The sequence below is a fragment of the Pleurodeles waltl genome, chromosome 6, assembly GCF_031143425.1.
Source record: "Pleurodeles waltl isolate 20211129_DDA chromosome 6, aPleWal1.hap1.20221129, whole genome shotgun sequence".
Taxonomy (NCBI): domain Eukaryota; kingdom Metazoa; phylum Chordata; class Amphibia; order Caudata; family Salamandridae; genus Pleurodeles; species Pleurodeles waltl.
Genome location: NC_090445.1, coordinates 7,981,532 through 8,002,655, shown reverse-complemented (window position 1 = coordinate 8,002,655; position 21,124 = coordinate 7,981,532). Strand labels below are relative to the sequence as shown.

The 21,124-nt window shown below is 45.0% G+C and overlaps 1 protein-coding gene across 6 annotated transcripts in view; it reads left to right on the top strand.

The window, feature by feature from the left end:
- DNM1 (dynamin 1) overlaps window positions 1-9,210 on the top strand; it is a 714,309-nt gene extending 705,099 nt beyond the window's left edge. For 2 of the 6 annotated variants that reach the window (XM_069236983.1, XM_069236980.1), the window contains one exon: window positions 7,601-9,210. In XM_069236983.1, the coding sequence (XP_069093084.1) occupies window positions 7,601-7,670 (70 nt within the window). In that variant the 3' untranslated portion in view covers window positions 7,671-9,210. Of the gene's footprint in view, window positions 1-7,597 lie in introns of all 6 variants that reach the window. The other 4 variants (XM_069236985.1, XM_069236984.1, XM_069236981.1 and 1 more) reach the window with 3 other exon arrangements.
- The last annotated feature ends 11,914 nt before the right edge of the window (window positions 9,211-21,124 follow it).

Below are 21,124 nucleotides of genomic sequence, written 5' to 3'. Positions count from 1 at the left end.
TGGCCAGTCCTCCGCATGGACGGGAGGGTTGGTCCCTCTTTAGGAAGTTGTAGCCATCCGGGATTGTGATGGCAATGTCCGAATCGAAAGTAGGGTTCGTCTAGGTCTCGATTAGGAAGGTGATGTCTGGACGGGTGGAGTCGATCAGGTCCCAGAGTTCAGTGGTGTGCTTGTGGTGGGAGTGTATATTCAGAAGGAGGCCATTGATGAGGTTGTGGCGGGTGTCAGTGGTTTCAGGTTTGGGGTGTTCCTGTTGTTCGTTATGGCTGAAACTGAGGTTGCAGTTCAGGTAGGAAAAAGGTACGTAGGTGCTGGAGGGTCTTGGCATCATAATAGAGGGTGACCAGGGAATGGCTTGTCAGAGATCCAGGCTGCCATTAAGAAGGGGAGGGAGGGGTCCGGTCAGCTGGGTGGCGGGAGGGTGGGAAAATCACTTCACTGTGGCAGCAGCGGTGGTGGAGAGAGAGGGGAACAAGAAGACAGAAAAATAAGAGAAGAGACAGAAAAAAAGAAAACAAAGTAAAAACAGGTAAAAGGCAGAAGTAAAAAGCAGGAGTAAGGGTAGACAGAGAGAGACGGAAGATACTTACTTGTAGATGGCCACTAGGCCACCGGGGAAGATGCGCAGGCAGGAGCCTGCAGGTGGGGAGGGCCTCGAACTGAGAGTCAGGAAGACTCAGCTCGTTCCCTGAGGCAGCAGCAGGAGGAGCTGGGAGGGCAATAGACGTTGGCCATAAGGTCAGTGGAGTCGCCCTCTCACAGCACCGCGGCCGCCATTAAAAAGAGGAGTGAGGTGGGGGGGTCCAGTCAGCTGAAGGGCAGAAAAAGTACTACCTGCACTAGGTAGGAAGCAGGGGTGAGCAGCTGAGGCCACGAATAGTGGTTGGGGCATGTACCTCACCAGAGATAGACAAACATCAAATTATTTACAGTGCATCGTTAAATGTCATCGTCCTCTCATCTGGATGGGCATCTGGCAGCGAGAGGAGGCTGGGGCTCAGTGCTGAAAGCTTTAGGAACCAATAGAACAGGGCTTCTTGGTAGTTGGTCCTCTCCTTGCAAACACATGTTCTTGAGTAGCAGAGGCAATAAGTTAAAGTTTATGGGCACAACAAGGGATTTCTCATCCTCAGTGTTGTGCCTTCAGGTTTTGCTCCCTGCTAGTGACAATATAATTAAACCTGAAGAGCTGTCTGATCTCTTTACAGGCTCTTTTTTATGTTACTGTTACATGAGATTGAAATGTTTACATGGCTCTTAAGGCACACATAGATATTACTTTTTGTTTCCAGGCAGTGGTCATCACGCCTTTGTCCTGTGGGTGAGCCATTGGAGCACGCAGGCTGTGTATGTATGTATATATATATATATGTATACACACACAGCCTGCTTGTGTGTATGTGTATATATATACAATTAAACCTGAAGAGCTGTCTGATCTCTTTACAGGCTCTTTTTTATGTTAATGTTACATGAGATTGAAATGTTTACATGGCTCTTAAGGCACACATAGATATTACTTTTTGTTTCCAGGCAGTGGGCATCACGCCTTTGTCCTGTGGGTGAGCCCACAGGACAAAGGCGTGATGACCACTGCCTGTATTGTATTTTTTGTAATTGTGTATATATATATATACATACACACAAGCCGGCTGTGTGTATATATATATATATATATATATATATATATACATACACAGCCTGCGTGCTCCAATGGCTCACCCACAGGACAAAGGCGTGATGACCACTGCCTGGAAACAAAAAGTAATATCTATGTGTGCCTTAAGAGCCATGTAAACATTTCAATCTCATGTAACATTAACATAACAAAGAGCCTGTAAAGAGATCAGACAGCTCTTCAGGTTTAATTGTATATATATACATACACACAAGCCTTGGTGGTGGTATATAGATACTTGGCAACTAGTCACACATTTCCTAAACAACAATCCCCAACACACAGAAGGAACTGTGCACACAGGTCACACTGGACAGGCACACACACGTACCATGGAAAATCCATCATACATGCCATGTAATGTGCAACTGTCTTATCTGATAAGAGACTTCTAGTTGCAGATTCTTTACCTTTAAATTCTCCCCATGTGTCGCAGTGGGTGCAGAAGATTTTTTTGGGCAGTACCCCTGCGTGCCATTAGGTGGCGTCGATCAGCTCTGCATCCATCATCACCATTATCCACGCCGGATATGGCGTTGCGGGTCCTGTAGAAGCACCACCCCGGCGCTGGTGTCAGTTCTGTGATCTGCACGCCAGCAAGAGCTGATCCAAAGAGAGCTACGCCCTAGTCATTTTTGACAGTTTTTTTTGTTTTTTTAAAAAACTTTTTGTCGAGGTGTTTTTGCAAGTATTACACCCCTGGTGCATTGAGGATGTCATTAGGGAAGACTGGGTTTAAGCCCTGCAGTTCCTCTCATTTGGCAATGTCCTTGACAGATCCACACCTCGTGTGTCTTTGGTGCCTGGAGCACAACCACGACCCGAAGTCGTGCTCCGAGTGTCGGGCCATGCATCTGAAGGCTTTGAGGGATCGGTCCCTAAAACTGATAGCGGCCCGCCGCTCAACTACACGCTGATCTTGGTTGCGTGGAAGATACAGAATCGGCTGTGGAGTCCTTCATCGTCCTCGTCTCACTCCAAGTCCTCTGGGCATACAGGTAAGTCAAGGCACAAGAAAAAAAATCAAAGAAGTCGAAACGTTCTTCAACTTTCCTCGTCTGTCGGTTGACGAGGCAAGGGAGTGTCACCGCTCTATGCCTTGTTCCCAGGCTAGGCTGACTCTGTGCCTCTGCAAATTTCTGGGAGCCGGAGGAACCCCAGCCGACCCCGCTGGAGCACTTTCGGGCCCCACGGAGTTGGATTGGTACCCTTTGGGTTCCGCTCTGGCCACAATGCAAAAGGGCACCCTGGGATCCATTCCTGAATCTGGACCAATCATACTACCTCAACCTTCCCCAACCCAGACACTCCTGGTGCCGTCCATGCCCACAAGCAGCACCATCCCCATTATATTTCCTTACTCTGACACGGAGCCGAAGGAAGTTAAAACTCTTTTGGCCAAGGTAGCCATAGCCAGTGCCAGAAGTAGGTTGTGGATGATATTCCTGCTACTTTCTGGTACCCAAAAAGGACAAGGGCCTCCACCCTGTCCTTCGATCCCTCAATCTTTTCCTCAAAAAGGAGAGGTTAAAAATGCTCACTCTGGCTCAGGTTCTATCTGCTCTCGACCCAGGAGGCTGGATGGTAGCGTTGGACTTGGTTGACACTTATTTTCCTATTCTCGTTCTGCCTTCCCACGGGTGTAACCTGCGGTTCACGGTAGGCCACGACCATTTTCAGTTTACTGTGCTTCCCTTTGGCCTTACCAGCGACCTTCGGGTGTTTACCAAGGTGATGGCGGTGGTCACAGGTCATATGCCGAGATCAGAAGTTCCAAGTCTTTCCCTGTCTCAGCAACTAGCTATTGAAGACAGGCTTCACCTCCCACCTCCAGACTACGGTGGACCTTCTGCATTTGCTGGGGTTCACTACCAATGTGCCAGAGTCACACCTGACTCCCTCTCAGATGCTCCCTTTCATCAGAGCTGTTCTGGACAAAGTGCAGTTTCAGGCTTATTCTCCTGAGCGGTGAGTCTGTGATATTCCGGGTATGGTACTGATGTTTCAGCCTCTATCCTGAAATTCAGTGAAAATGGCTTGGCGGCTGCTGCTGGACCTCGTGGCCTCCTGCATCCTGCTAGTAACCCATGGCAGGTGACATATCCCAGCTCTGCAGTGGGACCTGAAGTTCTAGTGGGCGCAGCGTCACAGGAATCTTTCCGACATGGCCCAGATCTCGGAGAGAACTGCACAAGATCTGGAGTGGTGGTTAACAAACCGCGAGTGGGTCAGAGGAAGATCCATCTCCCTTCCCCAACCAGATCTGAAAGTGATGACAGATGTGTCACTCCTGGGATGGGACGGCTATCTGGGAGAGGTGGAGATCCGAGGCATCAGGTCACGGAATCTGAACTCCACAGCAACCTGTTGGAGCTCTGTGCGATCCAGCCAGCATTGAAAGCATTTCTTCCCTCTATAAAAGACAAGACAGTGCAGGTGTTCAGGGACAACACCGCCACCTTGTGGTACTGCAACAAGCAGGGTGGAGTGGTGTTATGGACCCTCCGTCAGGAGGCTGTGTGCCTCTGTACAAGGATGGAACAGCAGGGCATATCCCTGGTGGTTCAATATCTGGCAGGTTCACTGAACACCAGAACAGATGAACTCAGACGACAATGCCTAGGGGATCATGAATGGTGTCTCCATCCATAGGCGGCGCACGGTCTCCTTCAACAATGGGTAGAGCCTTTGTTAGATTTGTTCACCTCTGCCGAGAACGCACAATGCCAGCAGTTTTGCACGCTGGAGTTTCCAAGGTAGCAATCGCTCTGAGACGTGTTTTGTCTCAAGTTAAACCTAGGCCTCCGGTATGCCTTTATGCCCATACTACTTCTGCCCAGAGTTCTCAAGAAGATCCGGAACAACTGGCAATGGAGAGTCTGATACCCAAGCTGCTGAGCATGTCCTTATATTCTCCAATCAAACTGCCCCTTCGGGAGGATCTTTTGTCGCAGCAGCATGGGAGGGTTCTGCACCCGAACCTGTCCACTCTCTGCCTTCTTGTGTGGAGATTGAGTGGCAACAGTTGACAGCTTTCGACTTTCCTCCTGAGGTCTGTAACATTATCTTGGCAGCCAAATGTCCCTCCACCAAAACGGTATAAGCCTGTTGTTGGAAGAAATGCGTGCATGGTGCACCAGCAAGTTCGTTGACCCCCTTTCTGCCCCTCTTTCTAAGGTCCTGTTTATATTTTCCTTGGCTTTGCTATGAGCACTCTTAAAGGTAATTTGTCACTTATTTCTGCTTTTTGAGGTTGCCCCATCAAAAGATCTTACACGCCTTTTGTCTCTATCACCATTCATTATGCCCCAATGGGACCAGAATTTGGTTTTGACCTTTCTGATGTGCGCTGCTTTCGAGTCTTTCCACAGTTGTCCTTTCTGGCTTCTCACTTTGAAGACAGCCTTCCTTGTGGCCATTACATTTGCTCACAGGGTGAGTGAGCTGCAGGCTTTGTCATCCAAGCCGCCCTAACATTTTTTTATACCTTTACAAAGCGGTGCTTCGCACTAGGGCCTCTTTTCTTCCAAAAGTGGTTACGCTCTTTCTTGTAGGCCAGTCCATCAACTTGCCTACTTTTTACACACAGCCACCCTCTTCTTAATGAAGAGGAGAGACTCTACCACCTGGACGCAAGAAGAGTGTTGGCGTTCTACCTTGATCATACAAAAGAGTTTCGGGTGGATGATGAACTCTGTCGGTTATGTGGATATGAAGAAAGGTTGGGCAGTGCAGAAGCCACCATCTCCATATGGGTTGTACTCTGTATTAGGATCTGCTACACACTGGCCATGAAGCAACACCCTGAGGGTTTATGTGGTCATTCTACCAGAACCAAGGCTGCAACCATTGTATTAGCACCTGGAGTTCCAGTTCTTGTAAACTGTCAGGCATTAACATGAACATCTCTGCACAGGTTTACCAACCACTTCTGCTTGGACAGCCAGGTCTGTAGGGATGGGCACTTTGCTCGTTCTGTCCTGCAGGCTTCTTAATATGATATTGGTTCGCAAACCCACCTACAGGGATAGTATTGCTTGGGTATCTATTCAAAGGTAAGGAATCTGCAATTAGTAGTCTCTATCAGATGAACAAGTTACTTACCTTCTTTAACGCCTTATCCGGTATCTAGTTGCAGATTCCTTACTGACCCACCATCCTCCCCGCTATGTGAACTAATTTCTAGGGGGCAGATCCTCTCCTTTCAGGGCTTTAGTTTTGAAGCATCAGTAGTGAGTTTCTTTATGGCTCTGCCCTTCTGGTGTGGAAAGTTGTGAAAATAAACTAACTTATCCGGGGCGTACAATGGACACTGTGCCAATCTATGCCACCTAACAGCACAAAGTGGTACTGCACACAAAAATCTTCCTGATCCAGTCTGATGCCTGGGGAGAATTTAAAGGTAAGGCAAGGAATCTGCAACTAGATATAGTTTTTACCAGATCAGGAATTAAAGAAGGTAAGTATCTTGTTCATTATACCCAACATAATAAACTGTACAATTCTGGATACTTTCAAGATGCAAATGATTTCAGTGTTAAAAAGTATCCTGTAGTCTTAGATAAAGATGAACTTGTCACAAAGAACCTTTCGTCAGGGAGCTGACTTGTACCCGCCCTCTCAAAACACTGATTTCCTTTTGCTCACATAACTACTGAATAGCTTCAACAGATGTGCTATATGGAACAGCAACAATACGTACATATCTCTGAAGCTTTCAGGTGCAGTGGGAGCCAAGCCTAAAGTTCTTATGCCCTCTGATCGCATTGAGTTTAATATCTTCTCTCGGTGAAGGCATTAAGCCACTGTGCTGTTCTCTGTCATAGAATAGCACCAGTTCTGAGTCTGTCCATCACATGTTTGGTGACAGTCCCGCACGCTGAAACGGCCTTCAGCCTCTGTTCATCCCCTCCTCGTAGATAATACCAAGTGTCCATCCCTTAGCTGCCTGGGGTCCAGCCTCTATTCATCCCAAGCTCGGAGAGAATGCCCAGTTTCCATCCCTTAGCTGCCTGGGCTCCAGCCTCTATTCATCCCAAGCTCGGTGAGAATGCCCAGTCTCTATCCCTTAGCTGCGTAGGCTTGGCCTCTCGTATTCTTCTCATGCCACTGCCCCATCCATCCTTCTCCGCTAATGTTTCCATGTCTCATGCTAAGGTACCAATATCACGGAGTGTTTATTCCTTACCAGAGGCAGGCTCCCAGTACAACTCTGTCCTTCAGTGGACACACCTTCTCATGTTCTGGCAGAGCCAGCTGACTAGAAGTAGACTCTAATGCATCTCTGTCAGTGGAACCACAACCTCATGCTCTGACAGTGCCTGCCCTTGGTTTAATGCCTCACTAGAGGTTTCTCAATGCATCCCTATCCCTCGGTAGATACACCGCCTTATGTTCTGTCCGTGCCAGCTGTTGGTTTAATGCCTCACTAGAGGTGACATTTAATGCATCTCTGTCCCTCAGTGGACACGCCACCTGATGTTCTGCGAGTGCCTGCTGTTGGTTTAATGCCTCACTAGAGGTGACACATTGTATCTCTGTCCCTCAGTGGACACGCCACCTGATGTTCTGGGAGTACCATCCTTCACCAAAAGCAGCCACCTAACGTTGACATATCGTTATTCCTCACCAGACTCAGCCTCTTATTCTGAGGTAGTTGTCACTGCTCATCGTCCCACACTAGACACTAGTGCTCATGCTCAGTTGGACACATCTGTATGCTTTTCTCTCACCAGCAGCAGCCTCTTCTGCCACCATTATCGCTGTGTGTCTGGCCTGGCCGGTACTGCACCTCATGCTCTGTTAGCACCATTGCTTTGTGTCTCTCTCAGCTTTATCACTCTGTGCTGTGACTGTTCCTAACGAATGTGTGCTATCTTTGTTTTTGTTGTGTTTTGTTTTGTTTTTGCTTTTCCACAGCAGAAAGGCCCCTGCGTCACCTACACGACCCACCATCATCAGACCATCTGATTCATCCCTCTTAGATTTGTAACTGCTGCAGACCGGTCCTGCTCCTGCTGCCCTCCGCTCAGGCCTGGTGCACAGCGCCCCCTCATCTCCCCTCATACCTCCATTGCCATGTTGCCGTCATTCTGTAATGTGTGTGCTGTCTCAAAGCCTAGATGAGATGTTGGATTCTCTGCAGGTCCATGGTGTGAAGCGTCAGGAGCCAGGCGTACCCCGGTGACTGACTGAGGCACCCAGGACGGACTGCTGGCCTCACAGCTCCCCACCGCTGGAGGACATCACTTCTGCCCCAAGATCCTGCCTGCAAATGTTTGCTGTAGACTCAACAGATAGAACTATTTTATGTCCTATGATTTGATATTTTTTTTTGTCATACAAAGACCAAGTGTAGCACTTCAAAAAACATAGTGTAAAAAATGTGACGTTGAGAACAGTATGAAAAGTTCAGTGTTGGTTGGGAACTTATTTGGACTGCGACAGAATATTCTCGAGAATGGTGTTAATATGCAAGGCTGCTACAGTTAGTTTGATGCCACCACGCTCCAAGGCTGGATCTGCTCCCAGATTACTGTGCATTTTCGGCGATTGGGAGGGCCCCTGTGCTGGGAAGTCGCTGCTGCTACCGCGTGACAGTTTCTCAGATGACTTTGAAGAGAAGAGGTGCTGGTGAACTGTCCTGACTTCCTGGAGAAAATTTGAAGTCATTATGTCTGGGGCATGGCTGTGCATCGGCCCTGCAACTCTTTTGTTCGAGGACTTCCCAGGCTCTGGATTTCTGGGGGTTACTGAAGAGCCCCTTTATGTACAGTTGAGTTAGTTGTTCTTTGCATGTCATGTTATTGTATGTTGGAGAACATGTGTTCCTTCAATGCTTTACATGTATGAAGAATTCCTTCTCGACCACTGTGGTCTTTGGAAGCCGCCAGTATCCATTCCAGAGATCTCTGGCATCTCATTTGTAAGTTGCACACTTGTACCAAAAACAAAACAAAAAAAACATTTTCCTCTTGCTCTCTGCACAAAGTACTCAAGTAACCAATGTTGGTCTTGTTTTGTAATTCTTGTTTCTTCACTGCTCCTTTGGCCTCTTCTCATTATTTAAAGAGTGCAGACCTGGCAGGGTCTGTCCTGAGGCAAGGAAGCTTGATGCTGCTGTAGGGCGAGGCGGCCTCTGCTGCAGCTGGTTTCCAGGGTTTGCTCATCATATCTTGGTATGAGTGTCCTTCCATCGACAGCTTGTTGTGATCATACATATCCAATCTGATTTATTGTGACATTGTTGCTCTCCCAGTTACTTAAGAAGTGTAATACAGTATATGGTAGTAAGAATGACATATCCTTATATAAATATATATATGCATATAGGATCAAAGAGATTTACAGGCACTGTGCTTCCATGTGGGTTTTAGTTGAAACTGGAGTAGAAACAGATCCATGAACTGCTCAGTTGTGCTGAGTGTTTGAGCTGGTTGTGTCGCTGCTGTGTAGAGGCAGTAGCCTCTGTGCTTGTGGTCAGCCCTGATGTTACATTGTCTGTTCAATGAATAAAGTACATTTGTGTAAAACACCGGACTCATTTCGTTGCTGAGTGATATTCACTGCATAATCACCCTAAGTATGCCTATACTGTAGCTCCATGGCAATTAAAAGACTTCATTGTAGACGGCACACCACACAGTTGCACAGTCGTGGAAAGTTGTGTAAACACCATTTCAGCACACCACATTGCACACTGAAATAAAAGAAAAGATTGCAGTATTTTGGAAAAACATTCTTCAACTCATTGCAGCTAGGAAAGGAGAGAGTCTAAGAATTCCTTGCATAGCTCTCTTGAATGGAAATCACTGTTTACCTGTGTTTGAGTCTCAAGATTTCCTGTCAAGTATGGAATGGGCCACGTATAATTGGACAGTAAAAAAATCTGAATATTTAATGTACTCCTGAATGATATGCGTTATTAATGCTGAACCTCTTTCATAAGTCTTCGCAGTCTTCATTGATTTAATTAGAAACCAAACTTCAAACAATCAGAACCCAGGCTCTGAAGCACTCTTCCGCTGTAGTCGCCACACCTCAGATTTCTAACTGCACATCATGTGTGAGGGAGTCTTCCTAAGCTCTGCCCATTCTTGGTGCTTTTGTCAACATTTGACCTTTTCCTTCCCTCAGGAGTGATGTTTTACCAGCAGGCAACTCAAAGGTAATAACCTTTGGGTGCTTATTACTGGTTAACACCATGTCAGAGGGGTCTAAGATGAGACTTTTCAGGCCTTGCAAATCTTGTGGAAACCATGATTGTTCGCTCAGGATCCCCACAAGGAATGCCTTTACTACTTACACCCTAACCATGAACCTAAGGGGTGGAGGCATTGCAGAACCTTTTCTGATAAGACCCTGAAAGATCGTGAAGGCAGGTTACTTCTTTGACTTCAGAAGAAAAAAAAACAATTCTGACACTAATTCGGATGATGACGGGCAGAGTCATTCTCCATTGGGGAAGAAACATAAAAATGAGGGTTCCACCTCATATGAGAAATATACTAGAAAGGCAAGATCTCACAGCAAGGACTCTGACAGAACGATCTGTGAGTAGAGATCCCACTAGTTCATCCTCTTACAAAAAGACTTCTTCCTCCTCATCTGTCCCTATAACTCTTTTTAAGGTGCCATTGTTGAAGACATTCCAGCTGTCAACGTGGAGATCTTCGATGCAAATCACACCCGTCTTGCTGGTGATGGCATCTGTAACTCCGACAATGACACCCTCATCGATGAAAAAACTAATGACGACATCGTCAAAGTCATTGTCTATGGCAGTACCATCAACAGCAGTACCGTCAACAGGAACTTTAACTTCGGCGTAGACGAGACCTAGCATTCGCCTATGAAATGGTCACTTTTTTCCTTGTCCGCACAGTTGTTAACAACAGTCCTTAAGGATACAATTCTAATCTCAGATGAAGGAATCCTGTGATTTTACAACCAGATCTAAGCAAAGTCTATCTTCTGCTCCCTGTGCATCTCCTTGAGATGACAGTCGTATGAGTAACATCATGGCTCACAAGAAGACCCTATTTCAGTACCTACATCACTGGTAACTGATTTACACCACAAATTTACCAATTATTGTAGGAGGTTCCATGAAGGAATTGCTCCAGTACCACATACTCAGGGGCGTTTTGAACCTCAAGGTGCAGTGTCTCTTCCTAAAAGTCCTTTAGGCCCACAAACACAAAAGGAAAAAGGAGTTTTGTCTCCCATCACAATAAGAAAAGACTACATTGAGAGTGAAAAGTAAAGAACAACTGGAAGAATGGGAAATCCTCAGGACCCTACAGGTTATAGCCAGGAATGGGATGATTATATAGCTCCTTTGTCTGCTATGCCAACACCATCGCCTGCTAACACACTTTGAGGTGATATAGGAGGCTTTCATGAGCTCTTGGAGTGGGCTTCTAAGCAATCTGACTTGCCCTTACAAATGAAACAGACTGAATGTTTGCTATACGACTGTAGATATTCAGCACAAAAATCGATTTGTTCAATTCCCACAGTAGATTACATTCGGGAGGAAGGATTGAAGCTCATGAAGACTGCAGGTTCGGTCCCAGCAGTTATTCCTCTGCTGAATAAAAAGTATAGAGTGCCATAAAATTCACCTATGTCTTACAGTTCATCCTCGACTGACCAAAGGTGGTCCAGAAACTCTTCTGCCCCATGTTCAGCTACTCCAGATTAGGAGGGTAGACGGTTAAATAATATTGGCAAGTGCTTTTCAGCTACGGCAGCAACTTCTATCGTGGCATCCAATGGGCTAGACATCTTAGGAAGATATGACAGACAAACGTGGTCTGATATATCATCAATCAGCATTTGTATTGCACTGCACTGTCAACCATAGGTGTATTTGGGCACTGAGGGTGCTGTGTTGCTGTCAAAAAGCCAGGTCTTAGTTTCTTTCCGAGGTCCACTAGAGTAGGTGCTGTTTGGAGATGAAGGGGCAGGTCGTTACAGGTCTTGGCAGCGATGTATAAAAAGGCGCGGCCCCCACTGCGACAGATGCAGGGTGTGTGCGAGGGCAAGACAGGTGGAGTGGAGGTATTGTGGGAAGATGGAATCTCAGTCAATGGTCTCGGGTCGTGTAGAGCTTTGTAGGCGAGCATGAGGATCTTGAACTAGCATCTTTTCAGGATGGGGAGTCAGTGGAGTTTTCAGAGGTGGGGGGGAGATATGGTTTGTTCTGGCGGGGTCTAGAATGAGTAGCTGCAGCTTGGTGTGGAGTCTTCTGAGGAGCTGGGTGGAGTTTCAGGCATAGAGTGTTTCCGTAGTCGAGGTGGCCGGTGATGAGGGCCTGCTTGATGGTCTTTTTTGGTGTTGATTGGGATCCATCTGAAGATTCTGCAGACCATGCAGAGGGTGTGGAAGCAGGGGGAGGCAACTGCATCGACTTGTCATTTCATGGCCAGCTGACTGTTGAGGATGATGCCAAGGTTGTGTGCATGGTCTGTTGGTGTGGGTGTTGGTCCGAGTTCTGCTGGCCACCAGCTGTGGTCCCATACGGAGGGAAAGATTAGTACTTCTGTTTTGTCTGAGTTCACTTTGAGGCAGTAGTCTCTCATCCATTTGGCTACGTTGGTCATGGTGTTGCAGAAATAGTTTTTGTCTTTGGAGGGGTCCTCGGTGATTGAGAGGATTAGTTGAGTGTTGTCTTGTAGGAGATTATGTTGAATCTGTGGTATCCTACGATGTCTGCGAGGGGGGTCATATAGATGTTGAGAGGGTGTTGCAGAGTTCTTGGGGGGGGGGGGGTCTGGTGTTCTCAATGACTGTCGGGTTGTAGAATTCCTTGACTATTTTGAAGAGTTCCTTCGTGTGGTTGGTTGCTGTCTTGATGTGGGCGGAGATGGCTGTTCTCCATGCTTTCTTGATGTGCTGGAGGTAGTTGCTGGGGCTGTTTTGTAAGCAGCTCTGATGAAGGGGTTTCTTAGTGGTGCAACATTGTTTCTCAAATCAGTAGAAGTTGCCCTTGGTTGTTCTGAGCTCTGTGGTGTACCAGAGGGCTTGTTTTGAGGTTTTGTTGGCTTTTGCTGGTTTCAGTGGGGCAACTGTCGGTGCATTTGGTGATCCAGGCGGAGAAGTCTTGGATGGCCTGGTCAAGGTCTGCTGACGTTCTGAGTTGTGTGAGGACCTGTGTCCACAGAGTCTCTGCTGACTTTGCCCCAGCTGTGTTTAGGGGGGAAATGTGCTCGGCTGTGGTGTGTTGAGCGTCTGTAATGATGAAGTGAACAATGGCGTGCTTTGTCGGTGGAAGAGCATCTCTCCAGACAAATGGGTGTTAGATGTTATACAACATGGCCACGTCCTTAAATTTGTTCAAGTGTCTCCCAATCGCCCTCAACGCAAGAGGTCTCAACGTCATCTCTCTCTGCTGAAACAGGAAATTTGTTTGCTTATTTTCAGGGATACCATAGTAGAAGTTCCATTACTACATCTCAACAAAAGTTTCTATTCCAACTTCTTCCATATCAAAAAAGTCAGGAAAATTGAGACAGGTGATAAAGTCAATTCTGGAATGATGTGATCTGGCATTCTGTTAATCCCAAATTGCCATCTGTGCATGAGACCCTTACAGGAGCAATTGGATGTGCAATGTGTTTAAGCCTAGGGAACTTTCAAAGACATAATCAGTTACCCCAGCTACAATGCTAGCGATGGCTTGGTGGGGAAAAACTGAATATATCTCTCAGGGCCTGTCATTCGTAATGACGCTTTCCTAGAGGGATGGGGAGTTCATCTACAGGACCTAGAAATTCACAGAAAATGGTCTTCTCATGTGGTTAAGATGCACATCAATCTTCTGGAACTGAAGTCTTCCTAGGCCTCCAATCTTTTCTACCCAGAATACGCATTTGTCTGTCTCTGTAAGGACTGACAATACCACAACCATGTTCTGTCTTACCAAACAGGAAAGAAAAAAAATCACGTCTTGTCTTTCCAAGCCCAGCAAATATGGGAATGGTTGATTGGCTAACAAAATTTCAGTATTATTGGATCACTTTCCTAGGGTGGAGAACAGATGGGCAGATTCTATGAGCAGGACTACAAAACAGAGCCACAAATGGAAACTAAATCAAAAGGTTACTCCAAGTATTCCATCAGTGGGGAACCTCAAACCTAGATCTATTTGCTACTCTTCAGACCAAAAAATGCAAGATGCATGCAAGCAGGTTTCCTCAGAGAAAGTCTTAGAGAAATGCATTTTTTCTAATCTGGACAGGAGTATTCGCTTATGCTTTCCCAACTTTTCTTTTTCCCTTGATTCCAAAAGTTCTTTGAAAAATGAAGCAAGAACCATGCCGCCTCATTCTGATAGCTCCACGACAGTACTGTTTCACAGAGATTCTTCTATCGTAATATCCACACATTCAGTTCAAACCTACGGAGAATCTCTTGTCCATGATCAAAGATCAGATTTTTCACCCACAAATGCAGTCACTCAGCTTGTCAGCTTGGCTCCTCATGACAATGAATTTGGACCACTGAATATTACAGAGGATTGTAAGACAATTCCTCAGCATTATTCTTATAATAGATGCCACGAGTAAATGCTGCGAGGCGAAACAGAAGAGATTTTAGCGAATATTTATACTTTTTTAGCGCTGCATTTGAGTTGCTTTTTGACGCAAAAACTGTGCAAACTTACAAAATACAATTATTTTGTAAGTTTGCACCGTTTTTGCGTCAAAAAGCGACTCAAATGTGGCGCTAAAAAAGTATAAATATGGGTCTTTGTTTTTGGCTCCTCACCCATGCACACAAAGCCCTCCACAACAAAGGACCTGAATACCTCAACCGCTGCCTCAGCTTCTACACACCCACCCGTCCTCTTCGCTCCGCCAACCTCGCTCTCGCCGCCGTCCCTCGCATCTGCCGCACCACGGCGGGTGGGAGGTCCTTCTCCTACCTGGCGGCCAAGACATGGAACTCCCTCCCCACCATCCTCAGGACCACTCCGCTTTCCGGAGACTACTCAAGACCTGGCTCTTCGAGCAGCAGTAACCCCTTCCCCCTAGCACCTTGAGACCCGCACGCGTGAGTAGCGCGCTTTATAAATATTTATGATTTGATTTTGATTTGGCGTTTTAATAACAATCTCATCCCCTTGCATCCTCTCCAGAGCAGATACTACATTACTTGCTATACATAGCGAAATAAGGTCTTGCACATTGTTCAATAAAAAGTCATCTGACAGCTATTTTCAGATTTCGGAGATAAAGTTGGGAAGTCTTGTTATGGTCCAACAGACTAATCAAGGAGTTCATGAAAGAACTTTTAAGAGTTAATCCTCCTTTAAAGAATCCTCCAGTGACATGATGGCTAAATACAGTTCTGTCATAGCTCATGAGAAGTCCATTTGTACCTATCCATTCAGCAGATTTAAAATATGATTTAATTCAATCCATCTAGAAAAGGTCACACTTTGTTACGGAGCGGTATAGCTCATTTGATTTCTGCAGCCATTATGTTTTGCCACAACAAAGCAGGAAAGCCATTGATTGCAAAAGTTAAAGCACATTGTACAAGAAAAGTAGTTGCATCTACAGCCCTGTTTGCTGGAGCTTCTTTACAAAACGTGCAAGGGTGGCGACGTGGACTGATATCCATACCTTTACAAAATATTGTTGAGATTCTTTGCAGAAAGTGGGTGCTGCAGTTGGGCAGGCAGTATTATGTCACCTCTTTTAGTAAGGTACAGAAATCTTATTTTTTACCCTACATATGTTATGCAATGTCTTTACAGCTTTATGTTTGAGTTCTGTTGTTGATAGTATCATTCCTATCATCATGGTTACTTTTCACTATGGCGTGGTTTGCCATAACCACCACCTCTCTACCTTCCTACTGCTTACTAGTCTGATTCAAGCATGTGAATCTAGGAAAGATTCATTACTGTAGGAAAAACAAGTTACTTGTCTGTACACTGTGGTTCTCCAGTATTGATATATTTCATTGATTCACGTGCAACCATCCCTCCTCCCCATCAGGGCTCACTACTCTGAATATCTTTTATAATCTTATGCCTTACACTAGTGCTGAAAATCTGAGGTGTGGTGGCTCTGCAGGGCAAAGGTACTTTAGGGTCTGGGTTCTGGTTGGTTCTAATAAAACAATGTGAATTGGTTACTCATGTCACATGGCTTCTCTATAGTTGTTAATGCTTAGGTATATTACTACATATTATTTCTACTACTGTGGGATTCCCAGGTTGGGGAAGATTCAAGCATGTGACCCTATTTAAGTTCAGTGACTTTGTCCACTTTGCATCAACACCCTCTTTCTCCATCTGCCAAGTAGGCTTAGATTATATAGGCGTTGGGCCATTTGCAAACTATTTTATTGATAACATTTGTGTTGACAGTGTTGTTCTGTCACTAGCAGGCAATGGTTGGTGTTACCACAGTGTTAGATCTTCTAGTTATCAGAACTCTGTTGGTGAATTGTTATGCTGTACCACTAATTCAGTTTCTAATAATGATGTGGAATTCAAAATTATTTATAATGATAAAACTAAAATTCATTTTCTGGTAGTCCTCGTTGTACTGAAATCCTATTTATTATAATTCTTCGTAACCAGTCTTAGTTTATGCTGCATCTTAAAGGTTAAGATAATAAAAAAAAGGATTCTATAATCTAGGAGGCTTGCCCTTTGTGTAGTGTGCAAAGCTAGGCACACTGTGCATGGGGTCCAGGCAACCGCACGTTGGTTTACAGGGGTAAAAACTAGATCACCTAATGCTCTTATTTTTAAGGTAGCTTGGTCGAGCAATTAGGCCAATCTTGGAGAAGTGCAAAACATTTGTTGTACTCACAGTATCAATCATGCAACTCACACATCCCGTAGTACCCCATGCCTTGGACACCTAAGTACCTTTTACTAGGGACTAAGGGCCAGATGTAGCAACCCGTGTGCGAGTCGCAAACGGTAAAAATCGCCGTTTGCGAGTCGCAAACGTGGGTTTGGCATGCAGAAATGCATGTTGCGAGTCGTTACCGACTCGCAATATGCATTTCCGACTCGCAAATAGGAAGGCTGTTCCCTTCCTATTTGCGAGTCGCTGTGGGATGCAATACCATTTACGACCGCGTACGCGGTCGCAAATCGTATCTCAGTTACCATCCACTTCAAGTGGATGGTAACCCACTCGCAAATTGGAAGGGGTCCCCATGGGACCCCTTCCAGTTTGTGACTGGACCCCAAAATATTTTTTCAGGGCAGGGAGTGGTCCAAGGGACCACTCCCTGCCCTGAAAAAATACCGAAACAAAAGGTTTCGTTTTTTTTGCAGTGCAGCTCGTTTTCCTGTCAGGAAAACGGGCTACACTTCAAAAAAAAAAACTGCTTTATTTAAAAGCAGGTCGCTAACATGGAGGTCTGCTGACGTCAGCAGGCCTCCATGTTAGCGAGTGCCTATACTCGCAATGGGGCCGCAATTTGCGACCCACCTCATGAATATTCATGAGGTGGGTCATTGCGACCCCATTGCGAGTCGCAGTCGGTGTCTGAGACACCGTACTGCATAGCAAATTGCGACTTGCAATTTGCGAGTCGGATGGACTCGCAAATTGCAAGTCGCAATTTTGCTTTTTGCTACATCTGGCCCTTAAAGTGGTAGCTAAAGGTGTATCCAGTGGTGCCAATGCAGTTTTAGCGAAAGAGCTCTTGCCCAGGGAACCTGGTTAGCAGGAGCCATCGCCACCACAATTTCCAGGCTACAGTCATACATCAGGCAAAAAGTGGGGGCTAACCATGTCAAAAAGAGATCTTTGCTCACATATGCAATATTGTTTACACAGCAATATACATTCCACATCTCTCTCCACAAGAAGTGACATCACTTCATTTCCCATCATTTATCTGAACAGGAAATTACATCACTGTCTTTCCAATCCTACATATGTACAAGAAGTGATATCACTGGTCCCCCCAGCGTTATCATGCACATGACTGACACGTTACTGTGCACAGGCATGACACAACAACTAAGTGCTGTCTTCTCATGTGATTATAATACCATCACCTTCGAGGGAAGCGTGTATTTTCCCCCTCGCTCATTTTTCTAACTTTGCTCACATGATTGGAAAATGTACAAGGTTTGTGGTGAAAATCAAAGCAACAAACAGATTCCCTGTTACCGTCATTCTATCTTACTTCTACTCTTTTTTTTTTTTTTTTGCATATCCATCTTCAGCCTTGAGAAAGTCTTGATGATGAAACACGTTGATTGATGCACTCTACTAAGAAATGGACTCTATGATCTATTTTGATGTGCCTTGGTAATTCAGTAATAATACTCTACAGGAGAAGCGCCGATATTTTGGCGCTACTCCTGCAGCGTACTTCATTAGTATCATGAGGAATTACGCTATTTCCCCCTACCCTGCACCATGGTGCACCATATTTTAAATACGGTGCACATATGGTGGCGGTAGGGGGAGTGGCGCTGCACTCAGTGCAGCGCCACTTTCCATAAATCTGCCCCTTAGTGTCTTTCTAAACCTTGTCCTGTGGACACCTTAATCCCTGAAGATTAGGACCGTAAATCAAGTACTTAACTGCTGTGTTGTTACTTTTCCTCCCTCAAGACTGCGTTGCTTTCTGTGAGAAACTGCACTGTCTACTTTTAAAATCGAAAAGTATTACTTTCTTGAAAACTGTTTTGCCTGTGAATTCTAAACAAGTGCATTTGATACTTGAGAGTGATACATCCTTGAAACTACTTACCTGCAACAAAGATTCTTTTGGTCTAGAAATAAAGCAACAAAGTATATTTTTTGATACATAACAAATTGGACAGGAGTTAGTCATTGAGTGTGTGCCTCATTTTTTTTTGACTGTTTACAACAAATGCTTAGCACTACCCTCAGATAAGCCTAACTGCTCGACCACACTACCACAAGACAGCATTAGTATTATCTACTTTGGCCTCAGTAAAACCTCTGGACTCTGTGCTCACTACTTACTTTACTTTGTAGTAGTATATACAGAGCCAGCCCCCTATCAGGGTAGAATATATTCTAAATTATACTGCATTCATTTCCCTTAGTGATCCCTGAACATATCAATTGTTGGCTTAGTTTAAAAGACATAATGAAAGATAAATGCTTTTGGTTGGATTTGATCAGCTATAAATTTGTTTTAATCTCTGTGACCTAGGTGAGTGGACCATTGTCTCTGATCTCTTGCTGCCAGAAGCATACAATGCTCCAAGGAATTCCACATGTCCGAGTAGGCTTGGGAAAGTATTAGAGTGCTGGTAAAAAAAGAACAGTTAGGTGCAGCCCTTTATATTCAAGAACATAAACTTCTCTTCTTGAATCATGACACGTATTTAGAGGCCTCTAGTATTCATATTGGAATTACACTTTGCATGTTCTTATGCTTAAGGAAAACCTACTTTTTTTTTATATAAACTGTTAAATTGTGAATAGCACAAAAATACCTGATTTAGATTTTCTAAAATGATATCTTAAAAAAAAAAAAGAATGTTCTAAATAAAACGCTACATTTCCTGTAAGGGTTGATGTGGGAGCTTCATGAAAAAGTCGAAAATAATGTAATATAAGTATGTAAAGACATCTTCTCTGGGAACAACATTTCTTCTGACATCACCTAAAAAGGATAAGTAAGGAAAAAGACTTTTGTTAGAGAGGGTCACAAAGATGGAGAGAAAAGACTGAAAAGTTCACACTTGGGGAAGAGGAAATCCCACCCTGGCACTTGTGGGCTATTTTAAACGACCGAGTCCTGTAACCATTACAAGGCAAGGAGAAGATGGGACCAGTACGTAGCGGCGAGAGAAATCGAGGACCCGACAGACAGCGAAGGCAACAGAGAGAGGACCCCAGAGGCGGATGAAAGAGACACCAGAGAGGAACGGAGAATGTCCCCGCCAACAGCCCTTGAAATGTTTTATCTGAACGAAGGTGAATGCTGTGAGGACCCGCCATGGCCCACAGATGGGCTGGGGCTTACCAGGTGAGTGTCCCCTCACATCAACACTAAACCTACCCGAACGCTAACCTTAGCCCAGTTCGCCTGCCCTGAAAAGTGACAGAAGGGGAGGGGAAACTTGAGGGGTTAAAGGCACTCAATTATCAGGACCCCTTGAAGGAATGTGGTCTCTTTACACTGTGGGCGGGTGGGGGTAATTCAACATGCAAATAACAACTGTAAACTGCAAAAGACAGCAAGAAAACCTAGTCAAAACCCACAAAAAATAGTGAAAACAGTGTACATTTCATGTAGTTGTTGCATGTTGGTGTTGCTCTGACAGCCTAAACTTGAGTTTTAAAGGAGGTTGTCTGGCCCTCCTATGCAAGGACCCTAGAAACTAAAAAGAGTTCCATATTTTGTAGTTTATTTGCCTCACTTGTGTTTTCCTTCTTTTACCTTCTAAGTTACCAGAAGCAGAATCTGTGCCTATTAGTGTGTTCCCTGAGAATACAGTAATAATGTGCACCAGTTAAAGGAGCAGCTAAAGATTACACACCAGAGAGGATTAGTGGGAAAGTCTTTATTTCGAACTGTAGATTTTTCACCATCAAAACATTCTATATACTTATCTCAAGATCTGTGGAAGGTGTGAAGGTCCTCCATCTGACGCCCCACTACAAACATCTAGGAAAAGGGAGAAAAGAATGTTATTCGAGAAGCCATCCTACTTCATAAACCTTTACAAGCCTGTTACTTGTGGTCAGACCCAAGGTACAGGACATTTATTTAAGCTCACTGGAAAAAAGTGGCACCCCAAACATGTCCGACCTACAGAGTTACACTTTTTTTATTGACCCACATGTCACAGGTGGTGTCAGAAGTGGGATATTTGGCCAAAAGGCACAACTAACATGGAGACTGTAGTACACTAGTTAGTTGTGGGCTGGCAGAAGTTTGAGTGGACTCTCTGACAGTATTAAAGTCTCCGAGCAGTCACAAGGTGAACAGTTATCCCAGGTGGGGCTGGCTCAGACTCCAGTTTTAGTTAGACTGGTATAAATCCTATCCCAGCCATGAGAGAATGCATACATACCTTCAGGTGTACTACAAAAATTCACACTTGATGAGGAGTCAAGACTGTCATTTTAGCACATTTCAATGAATAGCTCAGGTTGTCAACTTTCCCTCCGGACAAATGGGGTAACTATTTTGATCCCTACTCACTGGTACATACCAGCCAGTCATTCCAGCAGGTACTTCACCATATCCCAAAATATAAAAAATCCACATTGGAGCAGCTGGGCATGGATGAGGAGATGTATTGGTACAATTCTTACAGGAGGAGGGCTAACATGATATCCTTTGGGTGCTGGTCTTCAGAATTAACACTTTAGAGGGTAAGTGGTTAAGACCTATGAATGAGTCTAGTAAGGATCAAATCATGGATAATGTATATTTAAAATAATTTATCATCCTTGCCAAAAG